This window comes from Triticum urartu, chromosome 4 (assembly GCF_003073215.2).
Source record: "Triticum urartu cultivar G1812 chromosome 4, Tu2.1, whole genome shotgun sequence".
Lineage (NCBI taxonomy): Eukaryota > Viridiplantae > Streptophyta > Magnoliopsida > Poales > Poaceae > Triticum > Triticum urartu.
In genome coordinates this window covers 578,718,436-578,738,014 of record NC_053025.1, presented here as the reverse complement: position 1 = coordinate 578,738,014, position 19,579 = coordinate 578,718,436, and the positions used below count along the sequence as shown (strand labels likewise).

At 43.4% G+C, this 19,579-nt stretch overlaps 1 protein-coding gene across 1 annotated transcript; it reads left to right on the top strand.

Annotated features, from left to right (window-relative positions):
- Window positions 1-377: 377 nt before the first annotated feature.
- Window positions 378-1,718, top strand: LOC125554228. The gene is made up of 5 exons (XM_048717811.1): window positions 378-430; window positions 519-600; window positions 705-1,054; window positions 1,168-1,321; window positions 1,394-1,718. Exons 1-5 carry the CDS (start codon window positions 425-427, stop codon window positions 1,411-1,413), a joined length of 612 nt encoding a protein of 203 aa, XP_048573768.1. The 5' UTR covers window positions 378-424; the 3' UTR covers window positions 1,414-1,718.
- The last annotated feature ends 17,861 nt before the right edge of the window (window positions 1,719-19,579 follow it).

Genomic DNA, 19,579 nt, shown 5'->3' with positions numbered 1-19,579 from the left:
GGATCTCATGGATTTTCTCATTGTTGACGGGAATGGTTCGAGGCAGGAACCTGAAAACTAGCCCAGACCCGCTCGCTGGACATAGCAGTGGCCATGCGTTTCTCCGCGTAGTATCTCTCTTACCTACTCCATCTGTAAAGAAATGAGTATGACCACGTACAAGATTGGCGATTAACAAGGCCTCCCTGCCATGCCGAATTAGTGGCGTCGATACGCACAACGAGGATTCAAAAATTTGACCATACCGCCGATCATGGGGGAGACGTAAGCTGTCACTACTAAATTCTATCGTCTACAGTGAGCGCATTGGTCTTCTAAACCCGGTGCTCCTATATATGCACTCGTGCCATCCATCAGCTGGCTACCGTGCCCACTCCTCCATAGAATTCCTGAACTTCTTACTGCAAGAGAGCACAAGCACCTCATGAGGGTAAGCACGCACCACGCAGGCATTCTCTTCACTGCCAATGAATGGCATATGATGAAGGAGCTAATTCTTCTTGTTTTTGCCGCCGCAGGATCATAGCTGGGTGGACGCCGGGCTTCACGGGTCCCATTGCAACAACAGGAAATCAGGGTTCGGCGCAGGCTGGAGTCGACGTAAGTGGCACACTGAATATCTCTGCAGTGTGAGAATTTTCAGGGCGTAATTTGACAGTTCTTCCACCGGAATTCACACTCCCCCTCCTACCTACCTCTTGCAGCAGCAGCACCTGACATTTCCGGTTCGGACGGACTTCGTCAGGATGACGAGCTCCGCGGCGACTGGTGCCCGGCAATGCTGTCGATCGGGACGTTCGGGGCAGTCGATGGCCGCAGGGGCGAGCTGCAGAGGATGCAGGCGGAGCTCACATTGCTCATGAGCGCCAAGGCCATGGCCACAGCAGCGGCGGAGGGAGAGGACGACAAGAGGCGTCACCGGACGCCCAAGAGGTCCCCCTGTGGAGGGATGGTCAAGCACAGGTCCTTCAGGAAGTTCTTGTCAGCTGCCTTCAGCAACTTCCTGCCCAAACCAATCTTCAGGGGAACAACACCTGGACCGACACCCGCTCAGGTGCTGTTACCCAACGTTTTTCCAACTGTTTCCTGCTGCCAACTTCATGTGTTCTAAACAAGCCCTCAGCAGTTAAGTACTCATATGCCCCTGCATGGTTTTCTTCATGGCAGATACCCTGGCCATCACCCCATGACGACATACCCAGCGATAACTGGGCGATGTCAGAGGCGACGATCAAGAGCTACCGAACGGCGCATTTGCCTTGGAGAGGCAAAGCGATGGGTGAGGAACATGGGAGCAAATGGATCAGAACAGATTCAGAGTGTAAGTTTATCTCACAGAGTGCCAATGCTTGCAAGCTGACCTACAAACTAATATGTACCTCCATTCTCCCAGATATCGTGCTGGAGATCTGAACTCACAAGATGGCGGCGACTAGGAGGAGGGGGGCCGGCTCCTGATACAGTTTTCTTTGGGTACATGTACATGCCTGTATCCAAATTGTTTTGTCAGCTGTAACACTACGTTTTTGTGTCCTCTACCGTTATGTAAGTGGGCATTCGAGTAGTTTTACAGTTGACTTGGTGATAGGTTATCTTAGAGACTAACACCAATGCCCTTGGTAGCATCTGGTGCAAGCAAAACTGATATATGAACATGCTTTCTCCTCAACCATCAAATGTACATCTGGTCATTCAAGTATACAATAGAATTTGATTAACCTATAAACTATGGAATCTGCAGATATTCAGGCCGGCAACAAAACCATATTTTTGCCCATATGGTTAGTATTATTAGAGTGTTTTAGCCTATGACCTGCAAATTGAATACGGAAGAAGGTAAGCCATAGTCTCTTTTTTCTTTTGAAACTGGGCAAAAGATTTGCCACTTTCATTGATTAAGAAGAAGGTTTCGAGTTTTTTGGCCAAAGGCCGAATTACAATATGTTACTCTCGCGGCACTATATTACTAAAATACTTGCCCCTGCAAAGCACCAAAGTTTTGAAACATCTTTGATTCTAGCAATAAGAACCCCAACCGGCACCACGGTGTTACAGAAGACGCGTGCATTCCTTGTTGGAAATATGAGCAAATTACTACGAGATCTAATCCGAATAAATAGGAAATAGATCATGACAGCAATAGCAGAGATTAAACTAATCATGCGAACTAGCATAATAGATGAACAGATCACATATAGGGCACATACTAGAAACATGAATTCTACCACGATCTCGAACATGAAGGATAGAATCACATACGGTGCAGCGGGAGCAGCACCGCCGGTGTTGACGTTGTCGCCCATGTCGTCGAGGATGAGGTTGCCGAGGTCAGGGAAGAAGTCGTGGTTCGCGAAGTCGTCGCTGCCAGCAGTCGCGCGAGTGCGCTCCCCAAAAACCTGATCGCCCCTCTCCTGTACAGGATCACGAGAGGCGGGGTTCCGGAGGCCAGCTGTCCCTTCTCCCGGTGCACGCCGAAAGAAGGGATGGAGAATACTTTCTTGGTGGCGCAATGATCTGGAACGGTGGTGAGAAACCATACGAAGCGGCGGCGGCTAGGGTAGACGTCTGCCTGACTATATAGTGCGGGCCGGGTAGGTCGTGGGAGTAAACCCCACGTTTGAGTCGTCACGATCCATAGACAACGTGCATAGCTCTGTCCTCGGCTCGGCTCAATCCTGCAACCCGCGGCGCGTCGTGACGAGGCGTGGCGTGGCGAGGCGAGCGAGGAGGAGGAGCGCGCGTGTAGGTCTCCTCTTCTCATGCTCATACAAGTGGTAGAAGAGCTCACCTTATAAAGAGATGCAACTCTTTCTCAACTTCCCGGGTGGGACTAAACTTTAGTCTCACTCACTCCACTCACATGTGTGCATGAATGGGCCAAGAGAATTTCAGAATTTTAGTTGGGCTTTGGGCCAAAGGCCTACTAGCAAAATTCCAACAATCCCCCACAAAGTCTCATTGGCACATCTCATTATTTAGTTCCAAAAAATTCTTTATATACCGGTGCTTAGTGGAGACTGTGAAGTTGAACTTCCACTTAGAGATTTATGCTACACTAGATCACAACTTGAATAGTGGACTATGCCTTGAACTACAAGTTTTCTGCGAGACTAGTTTCACACAAATTCTTGACCGATACTGGGCTGCCGCAAGGCTTCCCTGCGGGTGGAGCGTATACATCATACTTCAGGGCCTTTTCATGAATTTATTAGAGAACACCCAATTCTCACAGACTGCGACGTTAACAGTCAAAATCATATAGGTGTGTTCCTCAAAAGATGTTCTGCACGACAACATCTCTGCTTACCCGAATAAGCCACCTGGAACACATTAAGATAAGTATCAACCTGCCATGCAGATCAGGAGAGTATTGCATCTTCTTGGAGTGGGATAGGTAATATAGGGATACTCTCCTCCCAGTTGACCAACAGCTTGTCTCCCACTTCTACTTCACGGGATCTTCGATCACATAGAGCGGGTTACCACTATGGACAACTCATGCGATGGGTCTCAGACCCATCTCCATCGATGCATTATCTATCACATTACGTGATAGACCCTTTGTGAAGGGATCTGCCAAATTTTTTGACGTTTGGATATAATCCAACGTAATAACTCCGGAGTTCCTCAATTTTCTGACAGATTTCAGTCTCCTCTTCACATGCCTTGAGGACTTCATATTGTCCTTTGAACTGTTTATTTTGACGATCACAGTTTGATTATCACAGTTCATCAGGATAGGGGGTATTGGTTTTTCAACCATAGGTAAGTCCATCAAGAGTTCACGAAGCCACTCTGCTTCAACAGTGGCAGTGTCTAATGCTGTGAGTTCTGCTTCCATAGTTGACCTCGTTAAGATGGTCTGCTTGCAAGACTTCCAGGAAACAGCGCCACCACCAAGTGTGAAAACATAACCACTTGTGGCCTTAATCTCATCAGCATCAGATATCTGGTTTGAGTCACTATAACCCTCCAGTACCCTTGGATACCTGGTGTAGTGAATCCCATAGGTCGTGGTGCCTTTCAAATAGCGCATAACTCTCTCAAGCGCATGCCAATGATCATCTCCCAGTTTTGACACAAACCGACTCAGCTTGCTCACAACAAAAGAGATGTCAGGCCTCGTGGCACTCGCCAAATACATAAGCGAGCCAATAATCTGAGAATACCTCAGTTGATCTCTAGCAATCCGTCGGTTCTTTCGAAGCAACACACTAGCATCATATGGAGTTGGAGAAGGCGTGCAATCGCTATACCCAAAACAACTCAAGACCTTTTCCACATAGTGAGACTGAAGCAGTGTGATCCCACCATTATCATCTCTCAACAGCTTGATGTTTAAGATAACATTAGCTACTCCTAGATTCTTCATCTCAAAACAGCGAGATAAGAAATCCTTAACCTCCTTGATTAAATCAAGTTTGGTTCCAAAGATCAGTATGTGGTCGACATACAGACAAAGAATAACTCCTTCGTCCCCACCATAGCGATAGTACACGCACTTGTCACCATCGTTTACTACAAAGCTGGCAGCAGTTAATGTTCTTTCAAACTTCTCATGCCACTCTTTAGGAGCTTGTTTAAGGCCATATAAAGACTTTAATAACTTGCACACCTTTCCTTCCTGACCAGGTACTACAAAACCATCTGGCTGATCCATGTAAATTTCCTCCTTCAACTCTCCATTATGGAAAGCTGTCTTAACGTCCATTTGATGAACGAGAAGACCATGTGAGGCAGCCAGTGATAGTAGCACCCGAATTGTGGTCAGTCTAGCCATGGGTGAGTAAGTGTCAAAGAAGTCTTCACCTTCTTTCTGGGTATAACCCTTGGCCAGTGCCTTGTACTTTTCAATCGTACCATAAGGTCTAACCTTCTTCTTGAACACCCACTTACATCCTACAGGTTTGCACCCATAAGGACGATCAGTGATCTCCTAGGTACCGTTAGCTAAGATGGAATCCATCTCGCTACGTACAGCTTCCTTCCAGTAGTCAGCATCAGGAGATGCATAGGCTTCTGAAATAGTCCTGGGTGTGTCATCCACGAGGTACAAAATGAAATCATCACCAAAGGACTTTGCAGTCCTCTGTCTCTTACTCCTCACAGGAGTTCCATTGTCACCCTCAACAGGATTCTCAACGTGTTCCATCACAATGGTGGGTTCAGGAATTACAGTGAATTCCTCACTAGATGGAGTAGGTATCTCCTGATTTGATGAACTCGACATATCCTTCATAGGAAATATGTCCTCAAATAAAGTTGCATCATTCGACTCCATAATCGTACCAACATGCATGTCGGATACCTCAGATTTTATTATCAAAAATCTATAGCCGATACTATGAAAAGCATAGCCCAGAAGAACACAATCCACGGTTTTTGGTCCAAGCTTGCGCTTCTTGGGAATTGGTATATTGACTTTCGCCAAACAACCCCAAGTACGTAGGTAAGAGAGTTTCGATCTTTTCCTTTCCCATTCCTCAAACAGAGTCATGGTATCTTATGCTTTGTGGGAACTCGGTTTAGGACATGACACGTAGTCATTAGCACCTCCCCCCACCATTCCTTGGAAAGACTCGATGTGTCTAACATGGTGTTAACCATATCAGTTAGAGTTTGGTTCTTTCTTTCGTCTACCCCATTTGACTGAGGTGAGTAGGGAGGCGTCCTCTCATGGATTATACCATGTTCCGCACAAAACAGATCAAATTCATTGGAAAAATACTCTCCACCACGATTGGACCTAAGCCGTTTAATTTTTCGATCAAGTTGGTTCTCTGCCTCAGCTTTATAGTTTTTGAAGAAAGTTAAAGCCTCATCTTTTGATTTCAGGAGATACACTTAACAATATCTAGTGGAGTCATCAATCAACGTCATGAAGTATCTCTTTCCACCTTTTGTCAACACGCCATTCATCTCACAAAGATCTGAATGTATAAGCTCTAGTGGCGCCAAGTCTCTTGCCTCTGCAGTCTTATGGGACTTGCGAGGTTGCTTAGCTTGCACACATACTTGGCACTTAGAGCCTTTGATAGTAGAGATTTTTGGAATTAAATTCATATTGGCTAGCCGCGTCATGCAACCAAAGTTAATGTGACAAAGTCGTGAATGCCAAATATCAGACTCATCGTTGTGGCAAACATTATTAATAACTTTAGTGCAAATATCTGACAAAGACAGGCGGAACAAGCCTCCGCTCTCATAGCCTTTTCCAACAAATTGTCCATACTTAGAAATTACAACTTTATTGGATTCGAAAACCAACTTAAAACCATCTCGACATAAACGGGAACCGCTAACGAGATTTTTATTTATGGACGGCACATGATGAACGTTCTTCAGACGCACACTCTTCCCCGAAGTAAACTTTAGATCGACCGTACCAACACCTCGAACGATGGCATGTGACCTGTTCCCCATCAGCACGGGTGAAGTCCCTGTTGCCTGGTAAGAAGAAAACATGGAGGCATCAGCACAAATATGTACATTGGCACCGTTGTCAATTAACCAATCAGGGGATTGAAATACTGAAAGGATGGTAGGTAAAATACCGTACCCTGATTCCTTCATATCAATATCACCGATGACAACATTAGCGGACTTGCTGCTCTTCTCATGTTCGCGCTCCTCAAAGCGGTTAGGACACTTCGGAGCCAAGTGATTAGGATCACCGCAGACATGGCAAAGTCCTTTCCCCTTCTTATGAGACTTCTTCTTGAAGTTGGTAGAATGTGATGGCTTGTTCTTTGTATCAAACTTGCCTTTGCCCTGAGTTTTGTTCTTATTGTTTTTGAACTTGTTGGGCTAGGAGTTCTTCTTCTGTACCATGTGGGCACTAGAACCTCCCTCAGCAACTCGAGCACGCGTGTCCTTTGCTCTCGCCTTCTCTTCAACATCAAGAGTACCAATGAGATCCGCAATGGAAAACTCCTGTCTCTTGTGTTTCAGGTAAGTAGCAAAATTGTTCCACGAAGGTGGAAGCTTGGCAATGATACCTCCGGCAACAAATTTTTCCGGCAACACACACTTGAAGTACTCAAGTTCTTTTGCGAGCGACTGTATCTCATGAGCCTGTTGTACAACAGGGCGCTCATCAATCATCTTGTAGTCATAGAATTGCTCCATGACGTACAACTCGTTGCCGGCATCCGAGGCACCAAACTTGGCCTCGAGCGCAACCCTCATGTCCTTGCTGTTGTCAAACGACATATACGAATCCACAATGGAGTCATCAAGAACAGTCAGAAGAACGCCTTTAAAGAGGGTATCGATCTTCTCAAAAGCTTCCAGCTGTGCTGGATTAAGATCGCCCTCAGGCTTGCCCTTGGTGGCGTCATAGCAGCCCATGGTCTGAAACCAGTAGACTGCTCTCGTGCGCCACCTCTTATATTGCGGCCCCTTAAAGGCATGCGGCTTCAGATGCGCAGCAAAACCACTCGGAGTAAATTGCCTATAATCAGGTTTTTGGATTGTTGGAAATATGAGCAAATTACTACGAGATTTAATCCGAATAAATAGGAAATAGATCATGACAGCAATAGCAGAGATTAAACTAATCATGCGAACTAGCATAATAGATGAACAGATCACATCTAGGGCACATACTAGAAACATGAATTCTACCACGATCTCGAACAGGAAGGATAGAATCACATACGGTGCAGCGGGAGCAGCACCGCCGGCGTTGACGTTGTCGCCCATGTCGTCGAGGATGAGGTTGCCGAGGTCAGGGAAGAAGTCGTCGCTCGCGAAGTCGTCGCTGCCAGCAGTCGCGCGAGTGCGCTCCCCAAAAACCTGATCGCCCCTCTCCCGTACAGGATCACGAGAGGCGGTTTTCCGGAGGCCTGCTGTCCCTTCTCCCGGTGCACGCCGAAAGGAGGGATGGAGAAGACTTGCTTGGCGGCGCAATGATCTGGAACGGTGGTGAGAAACCATACGAAGCGGCGGCGGCTAGGGTAGACGTCTGCCTGACTATATAGTGCGGGCCGGGTAGGTCGTGGGAGTAAACCCCACGTCCGAGTCGTCACGATCCAAAAGAATCGGAAACGGTTCAGTAATTAACGCGTCCGTTAATTATTAATAATGACTCATTAATTTCTCCCGAGCAGCAAAAATATAGACAACGCGCATAGGTCTGTCCTCGGCTCAGCTCAATCCCGCAACCCGCGGCGCGTTGTGATGAGGCGTGGCGTGGCAAGGCGAGCGAGGAGGAGGAGCGCGCGTGTAGGTCTCCTCTTCTCATGCTCATACAAGTGGTAGAAGAGCTCACCTTATAAAGAGGTGCAACTCTTTCTCAACTTCCGGGGTGGGACTAAACTTTAGTCTCACTCACTCCACTCACATGTGTGCATGAATGGGCCAAGAGAATTTCAGAATTTTAGTTGGGCTTTGGGCCAAAGGCCTACTAGAAAAATTCCAACATTTCTCTCGTTCCAAACTTTCCACGAGATCAGCATAATAAGATACATCATCGGCTGTCGAGATTGCAACGCGTTGGAGTCAATGAGGTTCCACCAAGCTTTCACCGAATGGACCGCCACCCAAGCTGTAGGGTTCACATCAACCAAGCCAAGCCAAGATTTGATCATTTCCCAAACTCGAACCGTGTAGCGGCATTGACAAAGGAGGTGAGCCATGGTTTCTTGAACTTGCTTGCATAGGGGGCAACGATCATAGTTAGGCCACCCACGGCGTTGGAGTCTATCGGCCTGAAGGAAATATGCCCTAGAGGCAATAATAAAGTTGTTATTTATATTTCCTTATATAATGATAAATGTTTATTATTCATGCTAGAATTGTATTAACCGGAAACTTAGTACATGTGTGACTACATAGACAAACAGAGTGTCACTAGTATGCCTCTACCTGACTAGCTCGTTGATAAAAAATGGTTAAGTTTCCTAGCCATGGACAAAGAATTGCCATTTGATAAACGGGATCACATCATTAGAGAATGATGTGATTGACTTGACCCATTTGTTAGCTTAGCACTTTGATCGTTTAGTTTACTGCTATTGCTTTCTCCATAACTTATACATGTTCCTATGACTATGAGATTATGCAACTCCCGAATACCAGAGGAACACTTAGTGTGCTATCAAACGTCACAACATAACTGGGTGACTATAAAGATGCTCTACAGGTGTCTCCGATGGTTTTTGTTGAGTTGGCATAGATCAAGATTAGGATTTGTCACTCCGTGTATCAGAGAGGTATCTTTGGGTCCTCTCGGTAATGCACATCACAATAAGCCTTCCAAGCAATGTGACTAATGAGTTAGTTACTGGATGTTGCATTACGGAATGAGTAAAGAGACTTTCCGATAACGAGATTGAACTAGGTATTGAGATACCGACGATCGAATCTCGGACAAGTAACATACCGATGACAAAGGGAACAACGTATGTTGTTATGCGGTTTGACCGATAAAGATCTTCGTAGAATATGTAGGAACCAATATGAGCATCCAAGTTCCGCTATTAGTTATTGACCGGAGATGAGTGTCGGTCATGTCTACATAGTTCTCGAACCCGTAGGGTCCGCACGCTTAATGTTCGGTGACGATCGGTATTATGAGTTTATGTGTTTTGATGTACCGAAGGTAGTTCGGAGTCCCGTATATGATCACAGACATGACGAGGAGTCTCAGAATGGTCGAAACATAAAGATCGATATATTGGAAGCCTATGTTTGGACATCAGAATGGTTCCGGGTGAGTTCGGGCATATACCGGAGTACCGGGAGGTTACCGAAATCCCCCGGGAAGTAAATGGGCCTTATTGGGCCATAGTGGGAGAGAGGAGAAGGGAGCCTAGGAGGGGGAGCCCCCCAAGCCCAATCCGAATTGGGTGGGGGGCGCCCCCCCTTTCCTCCCCCCTCTCTCCCCTTCCTTCCTCTCCTAACCCAACTAGGGAAGGGGGCGAATCCTACTCCCGGTGGGAGTACGACTCCCCTTGGGTGCGCCATAGAGGGGCCGGTCCTCCCCCTCCTCCACTCCTTTATATACAGGGGAGGGGGCACCCCATAGACACACAAGTTGATTGTTTAGCTGTGTGCGGTGCCCCTCTCCATAGATTTCCACCTCGGTCATATCGTTGTAGTGCTTAGGTGAAGCCCTGCGCCGGTAGCTTCATCATCACCGTCATCACGCCGTCGTGCTAACAAAACTCTCCCTCGACACTCAGCTGGATCTAGAGTTCACGGAACGTCATTGAGCTGAACGTGTGCAGATCGCGGAGGTGGTGTACCTTCGGTGCCAGGATCGGTCGGATCGTGAAGATGTAAGACTATATCAACTGCGTTGTCATAACGCTTCCGCTTACGGTCTACGAGGGTATGTGGACAACACTCTTCCCCTCTAGTTGCTATGCATCACTGATAACCCACAAGTGTAGGGGATCTATCGTAGCTTTTCGATAAGTAAGAGTGTCGAACCTAACGAGGAGCAGAAGGAAATGATAAGCAGTTTTCAGTAAGGTATTCTCTGCAAGCACTGAAATTATCGGTAGCAGATAGTTTTGTGATAAGGTAATTAGTAACGAGTACCAAGTAATAAAAGTAAATAAGATGCAGCAAGATGGCTCAATCCTTTTTGCAGCAAAGGATAAGCCTAGAAAAACTCTTATATGAAGGAAAGCGCTCCCGAGGACACATGGGAATTATCGTCAAGCTAGTTTTCATCACGATCATATGATTCGCGTTCGGTACTTTGATAATTTGATATGTGGGTGGACCGGTGCTTGGGTACTGTCCTTACTTGGACAAGCATCCCACTCATGATTAACTCCTATTGCAAGCATCCGCAACTACAACAAAAGTATTAAGGTAAACCTAACCATAGCATGAAACATATGGATCCAAATCAGCCCCTTACGAAGCAACGCATAAACTAGGGTTTAAGCTTCTGTCACTCTAGCAACCCATCATCTACTTATTACTTCCCAATGCCTCCCCCTAGGCCCAAACAATGGTGAAGTGTCATGTAGTCGACGTTCACATGACACCACTAGAGGGATGACAACATACATCTCATCAAAATATCAAACGAATACCAAATTCACATGACTACTAATAGCAAGATTTCTCCCATGTCCTCAGGAACAAACGTAACTACTCACAAAGCATATTCATGTTCATAATCAGAGGGGTATTAATATGCATAATGGATATGAACATATGATCTTCCACCAAGTAAACCAACTAGCATCAACTACAAGGAGTAATCAACACTACTAGCAACCCGCAGGTACCAATATGAGGTTTGGATACAAAGATTGGATACAAGAGATGAACTAGGGTTTGAGATGAGATGGTGCTGTTGAAGATGTTGATGGATATTGACCCCCTACCGATGAGAGGATCGTTGGTGATGACGATGGTGATGATTTCCCCCTCCCGGAGGGAAGTTTCCCCGGCAGAATAGCTCCGCCGGAGCCCTAGATTGGTTCCGCCAAGGTTCCGCCTCGTGGCGGCGTAGTCTCGTCCCGAAAGCTTGCTTATGATTTTTTTTCCTCAACGAAAGACTCCTTATAGCAGAAGATGGACATAGGAGGGCCACCAGGGGGCCCACGAGGCAGGGGGGCGCGCCCCCACCCTCGTGTCCAGGGTGTGGCCCCTCCTCTGGAACTTTTTGCGCTCAGTATTTTTTATATATTCTGGAAATAGCTTCCGTGAAGTTTCAGGACTTTTGGAGCTGTGCAGAATAGGTCTCTAATATTTTCTCCTTTTCCAGCCCAGAATCTCAGCTGCCGGCATTCTCCCTCTTCATGTAAACCTTGTAAAATAAGAGAGAATAGGCATAAGTATTGTGACATAATGTGTAATAACAGCCCATAATGCAATAAATATCGATATAAAAGCATGATGCAAAATGGATGTATCAACTCCCCCAAGCTTAGACCTCGCTTGTCCTCAAGCGAAAGCCGAAATCGAAAAATATGTCCACATGTTTAGAGATAGAGGTGTCGATAAAAATAAAATACGAACATGAGGGCATCATGATCATTCTTAGAACAACAACATATATATATATATATATTGTTATATGATCTCTTATGCTAAAGTAACAATTCAATCACAATTTCAAGTATGAATCATAAACTTCATTGAGAACCAACAAACTCTAATCTCAGTCATTGAGGCAATTGCAATTTATCATAACATAGGAAAGAGTCAATATAAGAGCTTTTCAGCAAGTCCACATACTCAACCATCTTTTAGTCTTTCACAATTGCTAACACTCACGCAATATTTACGGGCCTGAAGTTTTAATCAGACACAGAGAAAGATAGGGGCTTATAATTTTGCCTCCCAACGTTTTACCTCATGGGTAATGTCAACAATAATAGTTCATGAAAGCTCACATCCAATTAGCTATATATATATCAGGATCTTTCCAACACATTGTGCTTGCCAAAGGATAAAATGTAAAAAGGAAAGGTGAAGATCACCATGACTCTTATGTAAGGTAGAAGATAAAAGTAAAAGATAGGCCCTTCGCAGAGGGAAGTAGAGGTTGTCATGCGCTTTTATGGATGGATGCACAAAATCTTAATGCAAAAGAATGTCACTTTATATTGCCACTTGTGATATGGACCTTTATTATGCAGTCCGTCGCTTTTATTTCTTCCATATCACAAGATCGTATAAAGCTTATTTTCTCCGCACTAATAATTCATACATATTTAGAGAGAAATTTTTATTGCTTGCACCGATCACAACTTACTTGAAGGATCTTACTTAATCCATAGGTAGATATGGTGGACTCTCATGGCAAAACTGGGTTTAGGGATATTTGGAAGCACAAGTAGTATCTCTACTTGGTGCAAAGAAATTGGCTAGCAAGAGAGGGAAAGGCAAGCTCAACATGTTGGATGATCCATGACAATATAATTTATCTCAGATGAAAGAAAACATAACCCATTATGTTGTCTTCCTTGTCCAACGTCAACTCTTAGAATGTCATACTTTAATGAGTGCTCACAATCATAAAAGATGTCCAAGATAGTATATTTATATGTGAACCTCTCTTTCTTTATTACTTCTTATTAATTTCAACAATGACCAAAACTATGTTTGTCAACTCTCAACAACTTTTATTGATCATACTCTTATATGTGAAGTCATTACTCTCCATAAGATCCATATGATCTCTTTGTTTCTTTTTATTCTTTCTCTTTTTATTTTATCCCCTCAAGATCATAGCAAAATAATCAAGCCCTTGACTCAACACTAATCTTTATTATATAGCTCACGGACTCGATTACATAGAAGGATCATAAAGCAAAACTCACAACTAGATCATACTAAAACTTTATTCTACTAGATCAAGATATTATCAAAAGGATCAAACTAAGAAAAATGGTAAAGATAAAAGTGATGGTGATACGATAGAGGGGCACTCCCCCAAGCTTGGTAGTTGCCAAGGGGAGTGCCCATACCCGTGTGATTATGTTTCTTTCTTTGTTGGTGAAGAAGGTGGAGTTGTTGATGATGTAGGCTTGTCGTCCCTCTTCCAAGGCATAGGCTCACCATATTAGAAGGATGATCGAGTCTCGTGAATCCTCAAATCTGCAGCCAAACTCATCCTATTGAATCTATATTCATACTCATAGTTTTGGTTTTGCAGGTCATAGATCTGGGCTTGGAGGTGCTTGATTTTCTCAGGAAGCTTGAAGATGGCCTCCCCATTGTCCTTGACGTCCAGCTTGTGGTTGTTGGTGAACTCTGTGATCATAATGTGATTAGAGTTGAGTCCACGCTCCACCATCTCCTGACACTTGAAAACTTGTTGCTCCAATGCTTCGAGTCTTGCCTCCATGCTTTCTGTCCTCCTTGGTCCCTCAGTATCGCGGATGTGCAACAACCCCTCACGCATCTCAATGGTTTGAGGGTGTTGCAGCACCTCCGCGAGGTAGGGGTTGATGACCTTATCGAAGAACTTGTCATTGGGGGAACTTGAAGACGACATGACAACCTAGATCTGTCAGAAAAATAGCTCGAAACAAAGACAAGAGATATTTGCGTGGTACGGTGGTCAAAACCTTCGGGAGATTATATAATGAATTTTTACCGACCAAAAGAAGTATCGTGCAAGAAAACGGAGTCCGGAGAGCACACGGGGTGCCCACGAGGCAGGGGGCGCGCCTCCCACCCTCGTGGAAGCCTCGTATCCTTTCCGGTCTGCTTCTTATTTTCCTATTTTTCTAAATATTCCAAAACGGAGAAATATTGCCATTAGAACTGTTTTGGAGTCGGTTTACTTCCGTACCACATACCTATTCCTTTCCGGAGTCTGAAACGTTCCAGAAAGTGACCCTTATGTATTCCTCTGGGGTTACAGTTTCAATAACATTAGTTTGAGAATTTATGGGATTAACTGAGATATAATGTTTGATTCTTTGACCGTTCACCACCCTCGGATTTGTGCCTTCGAAGTTGTTGATTTTTATGGCACCGGAACGATAGACCTCCTCGATAACGTAAGGACCTTCCCATTTGGAGAGAAGTTTGCCTACAAAAAATCTTAAACGAGAGTTGTATAGCAATACATAATCACCTACGTTAAACTCACGCTTTTGTATCCTTTTATCATGCCATATTTTAACTTTTTCTTTAAACAGTTTGGCATTCTCATAGGCCTGGGTTCTCCATTCATCAAGTGAGCTAATGTCAAAAAGCCTCTTGTCACCAGCAAGTTTGAAGTCATAGTTGAGCTCTTTAATAGCCCAATATGTCTTATGTTCTAATTCAAGAGGTAAGTGACATGCTTTGCCATAAACCATTTTATACGGAGACATAGCCATAGGATTTTTATATGCAGTTCTATAAGCCCATAATGCATCATCAATTTTCTTGGACCAATTCTTTTTAGATCTATTAACAGTCTCTTGCAAGATTAATTTGAGCTCTTTGTTACTCAATTCTACTTGACCACTAGATTGTGGGTGATAAGGAGATGCAATTCTATAATTAACATCATACTTAGCAAGCATTTTACGAAAGGCACCATGAATAAAGTGTGAACCACCATCAGTCATTAAGTATCTAGGGACTCCAAACCTCAGAAAATAACTTCTTTAATAAGCATCTTAACAGAGGTGTTATGATCAGCACTACTAGTTGGAATAGCTTCTACCCACTTAGTAACGTAATCAATAGCAACTAAAATATGTGTATACCCATTAGAGGAAGGAAAAGGTCCCATATAATCAAAGCCCCAAACATCAAATGGTTCAATAACAAGTGAATAATTCATAGGCATTTCTTGACGTCTACTAATATTACCAATTCTTTGACATTCATCACAAGACAAAACAAACTTACGGGCATCCTTGAAGAGAGTAGGCCAATAAAAACCGGATTGCAATACCTTGTGTGCAGTTCTATCTCCAGCATGGTGTCCTCCATAGGCTTCGGAGTGACACTTTCATAGGATCTGTTCCTGTTCATACTCAGGTACACAACGTCTAATAATACCATCCACTCCTTCTTTATAAAGATGTGGGTCATCCCAAAAGTAATGTCTCAAATCATAGAAGAACTTTTTCTTATGCTGGTATGTGAAACTAGGTGGTATAAATTTAGCAACAATATAATTAGCATAATCATCATATCATGGAGCAGTTCGAGAAGCATTTATGACATTTAATTGTTCATCAGGAAAGCTATCATCAATAGGTAGTGGGTCATCAAGAACATTTTCTAACATAGACAAGTTGTCTGCAACGGGGTTCTCAGCTCCCTTTCTATCAATAATATGTAAATCAAATTCTTGTAGCAAGAGAACCCATCTAATAAGTCTAGGTTTAGCATCTTTCTTTTCCATAAGGTATTTAATGGCAGCATGATCAGTGTGAATAGTTACTTTAGAATCAACAATATAAGGTCTGAACTTATCACAAGCAAAAACAACTGCTAAAAATTCTTTTTCAGTAGTAGCATAATTTCTCTGGGCATTGTCTAAAGTTTTACTAGCATATTGAATAACATTTAATTTCTTATCAACTCTTTGCCCTAGAACAGCACCCACAGCATAATCACTAGCATCACACATAATTTCAAAGGGTAAATTCCAATCAGGTGGCTGAACAATAGGTGCAGAAATCACTGCCTTCTTAAGTATTTCAAATGCTTCTACACAATCATCATCAAAGACAAAAGGAATATCCTTTTGCAATAGATTAGTCAGAGGCCGAGAAATTTTTGGGAAGTCCTTCATGAACCTCCTATAAAAACCGGTGTGACCGAGGAAGCTTCTTATACCTTTGATGTCCTTGGGACACAACATCTTTTCAATAGCATCCACTTTAGCTTTATCAACTTCAATGCCTCTTTCAGAAATTTTATGCCCCAAGACAATACCTTCATTAACCATAAAGTAGCACTTCTCCCAATTCAAGACAAGATTAGTTTCTTCACATCTCTGTAAAACTCGATCAAGGTTGCTTAAGCAATCATCAAAAGAGGATCCATAAACGGAGAAATCATCCATGAATACCTCACATATCTTTTCACAAAAGTCAGAGAATATAGCCATCGTGCATCTTTGAAAGGTAGCAGGTGCATTACATAAACCAAAAGGCATACATCTATAAGAAAAAGTACCGAAAGGGCAAGTAAAAGTGGTCTTTGATTGATCATCAGCTGACACAGGTATTTGAGAGAAGCCAGAGTAACCATCTAGAAAGCAAAAATGTGTATGTTTGGATAATCTTTCTAGCATTTGATCAATAAAAGGCAAAGGGTAATGATCTTTTTAGTAGCCTCATTTAATTTGCGAAAATCAATTACCATCCTATAACTTGTAATAATTCTTTGCGGAATCAATTCATCTTTATCATTAGGAACAACAGTAATACCTCCCTTCTTAGGGACACAATAGACAGGACTTACCCACTGACTGTCAGTAACGGGATAAATTATACCTGCCTCAAGGAGCTTTAATATTTCCTTTCTTACCACTTCTTTCATCTTAGGATTCAGCCGACGTTGGTGATCAATAACTGGTTTGGTGTCTTCCTCCAAATTTATTTTGTGTTTGACATAGAGTGGGACTAATGCCCTTAAGATCATCAAGAGTATATCCAATAGCAGCACAATGCTTCTTCAGAGTTTTCAATAATTTCTCTTCCTCCTTCTCTGAAAGGTTAGCACTAATAATAACAGGATATATTTTCTTTTCATCAAGATAAGCATATTTAAGAGTATCAGGTAATGGTTTAAGCTCAAACACGGGATCACCCTTGGGTGGAGGAGGATCCCCTAGGATTTTAATAGCCAAGTTGTGTTTAAGAATAGGTCCCTGTTTAAAGAATACTTCATATATTTCCCTCCTTTCATTCCTAAACATATCATTTTCATGGTCTAGCAAATATTGTTCTAAAGGATCAATAGGAGGCACGACAATAGAAGCAAGACCAATAATTTCATCTTTACTAGGCAGTTCTTTATCATGGGGTTGTCTACGAAATTTAGCAAAATTAAACTCATGAGACATATCCCCTAAACCAACAGAAACAATATCCTTATTGCAGTCTATCTTAGCATTGACAGTATTCAAGAAGGGTCTACCAAATATAATGGGACAAAAGCTATCTTGTGAGGAACCAAGAACAAGAAAATCAGCAGGATATTTAACCTTCCCACACAAGACTTCAACATCTCTAACAATCCCAATTGGTGAAATAGTATCTCTATTAGCAAGCTTAATGGTAACATCAATACCTTCTATTTCAGATGGTGCAATATCATGCATAATTTCTTTGTATAAGGAAATAGGTATTGTACTAGCACTAGCACCCATATCACATAAGCCATGATGAAAATGATCTCCTATTTTAACAGAAATAACAGGCATGCCTATGACAGATCTATGTTTATCCTTAGCACCAGGCTTAGCAATTCTGGCAGTTTCTTCTCAGAAATAAATAACCTGCCCATCAATATTTTCGGCCAAGAGATCTTTAACCATAACAATATTAGGTTCAACTTTAATTTGCTCAGGGGGTTTAGGTGTCTTAATATTACTCTTGTCGACTAAAGTTGAAGCTTTAGCATGATCCTTAATTCTAATAGGGAAAGGTGGTTTCTCAACATAAGCAGTAGGTACAACAGGATCATTATAAGTGATAGTCTTTTCTTCAACTTTAATAGGTGCATCTGCTTTTGTTTCAATGGGAGGATTATATTTAAACCACTTCTCCTTGGGGAGATCAACATGAGTAGCCAAAGATTCACAAAAAGAAGCTACTATATCAGAGTCAAGTCCATATTTAGTGCTAAATTTACGGAAAACATCAGTATCCATAAAAGATTTAACACAATCAAACTTAGGTGTTATACCTGACTCCTTACCTTCGTCGATATCCCAATCTTCAGAGTTGTGTTTAATTCTCTCCAATAAATTCCATTTGAATTCAATAGTCTTCATCGTAAAGGAACCAGTACAAGAAGTATCGAGCATGGAGCGATTGTTGTCAGAAAGCCAAGCATAAATTTTTTGAATAATCATTTCTCTTAAGAGCTCATGATTGGGGCATGAATATAACATTGACTTAAGCCTCCCCCAAGCTTGAGCGATGCCTTCTCCTTCGCGAGGCCAAAAATTATATATATAATTATGATCACGATGAACAAGATGCATAGGATAAAACCTGTGATGGAATTCCAATTTCAACCGTTTGTAGTCCCATGATCCCATATCATCACATAGCCTATACCATGTCAATGCATCTCCCTTCAAAGATAAATGGAAGACCTTCTTCTTGATAAAATCATCGTGCATACCTGCAAGCTTAAATAATCCACAAACTTCATCCACATAGATTAAGTGCAAATCGGGATGCAATCACTACAAAAAAAGACACATCCGTGACATTTTGGGCCAAACGAATTTTTTTCTGTCATACATATGACACTTCTATGACGATAATTGTGACAAAACCCAGTATCATCATAGATGTGGTGGGCTCCTACTTCTATGACAAAAAATCATGACAGAAAATGGGCTTTTCGTCCTGGGCAGGCCGGAGACGCAGCCGCATGACATTCTTTGGGCCGTCCATGACGGAAAAAACCGTGGTAGACGCGAGGGGGAGGAAAATTTCAGGGAGTTCCCGGTTATGGTGGGAGGTCGGGGGCCGAGCGATGTGTGTTTCTCTCGTACACGTACGCGCGTGTGTGCGAGGCGTTGGCTCTAACTGAACCCAAGCGAGGCGTTGGGCTCTAACTGAACCCGAGCGATTGCACCGCAGGCTACGCATTACTGAACCCAAGCGATCGATCGATGGCTGTTAACTGAACCCGATCGAGCGATTCCTTCGCTACTGCTGCTAACTGAAGCCGATCGATGAGATGAACAGTGAGCGTTGTGGGGGGGGGGTTGGATGAATAGTGAGCGGTGGCGTTGCCTCTGGATGAACAGGACCCCGTGGTGTGGTGGAGGGCTGGATGAACAGTAGACGATGGAGGGGTGCCCGTGGAGGGGTGGATGAACATGACCCCGTGGTGTGGAGGGCTGGATGAACAGTACACGGTGGAGGGGTGGTTGAACAGGACCCCGTGGTGTGGAGGGCTG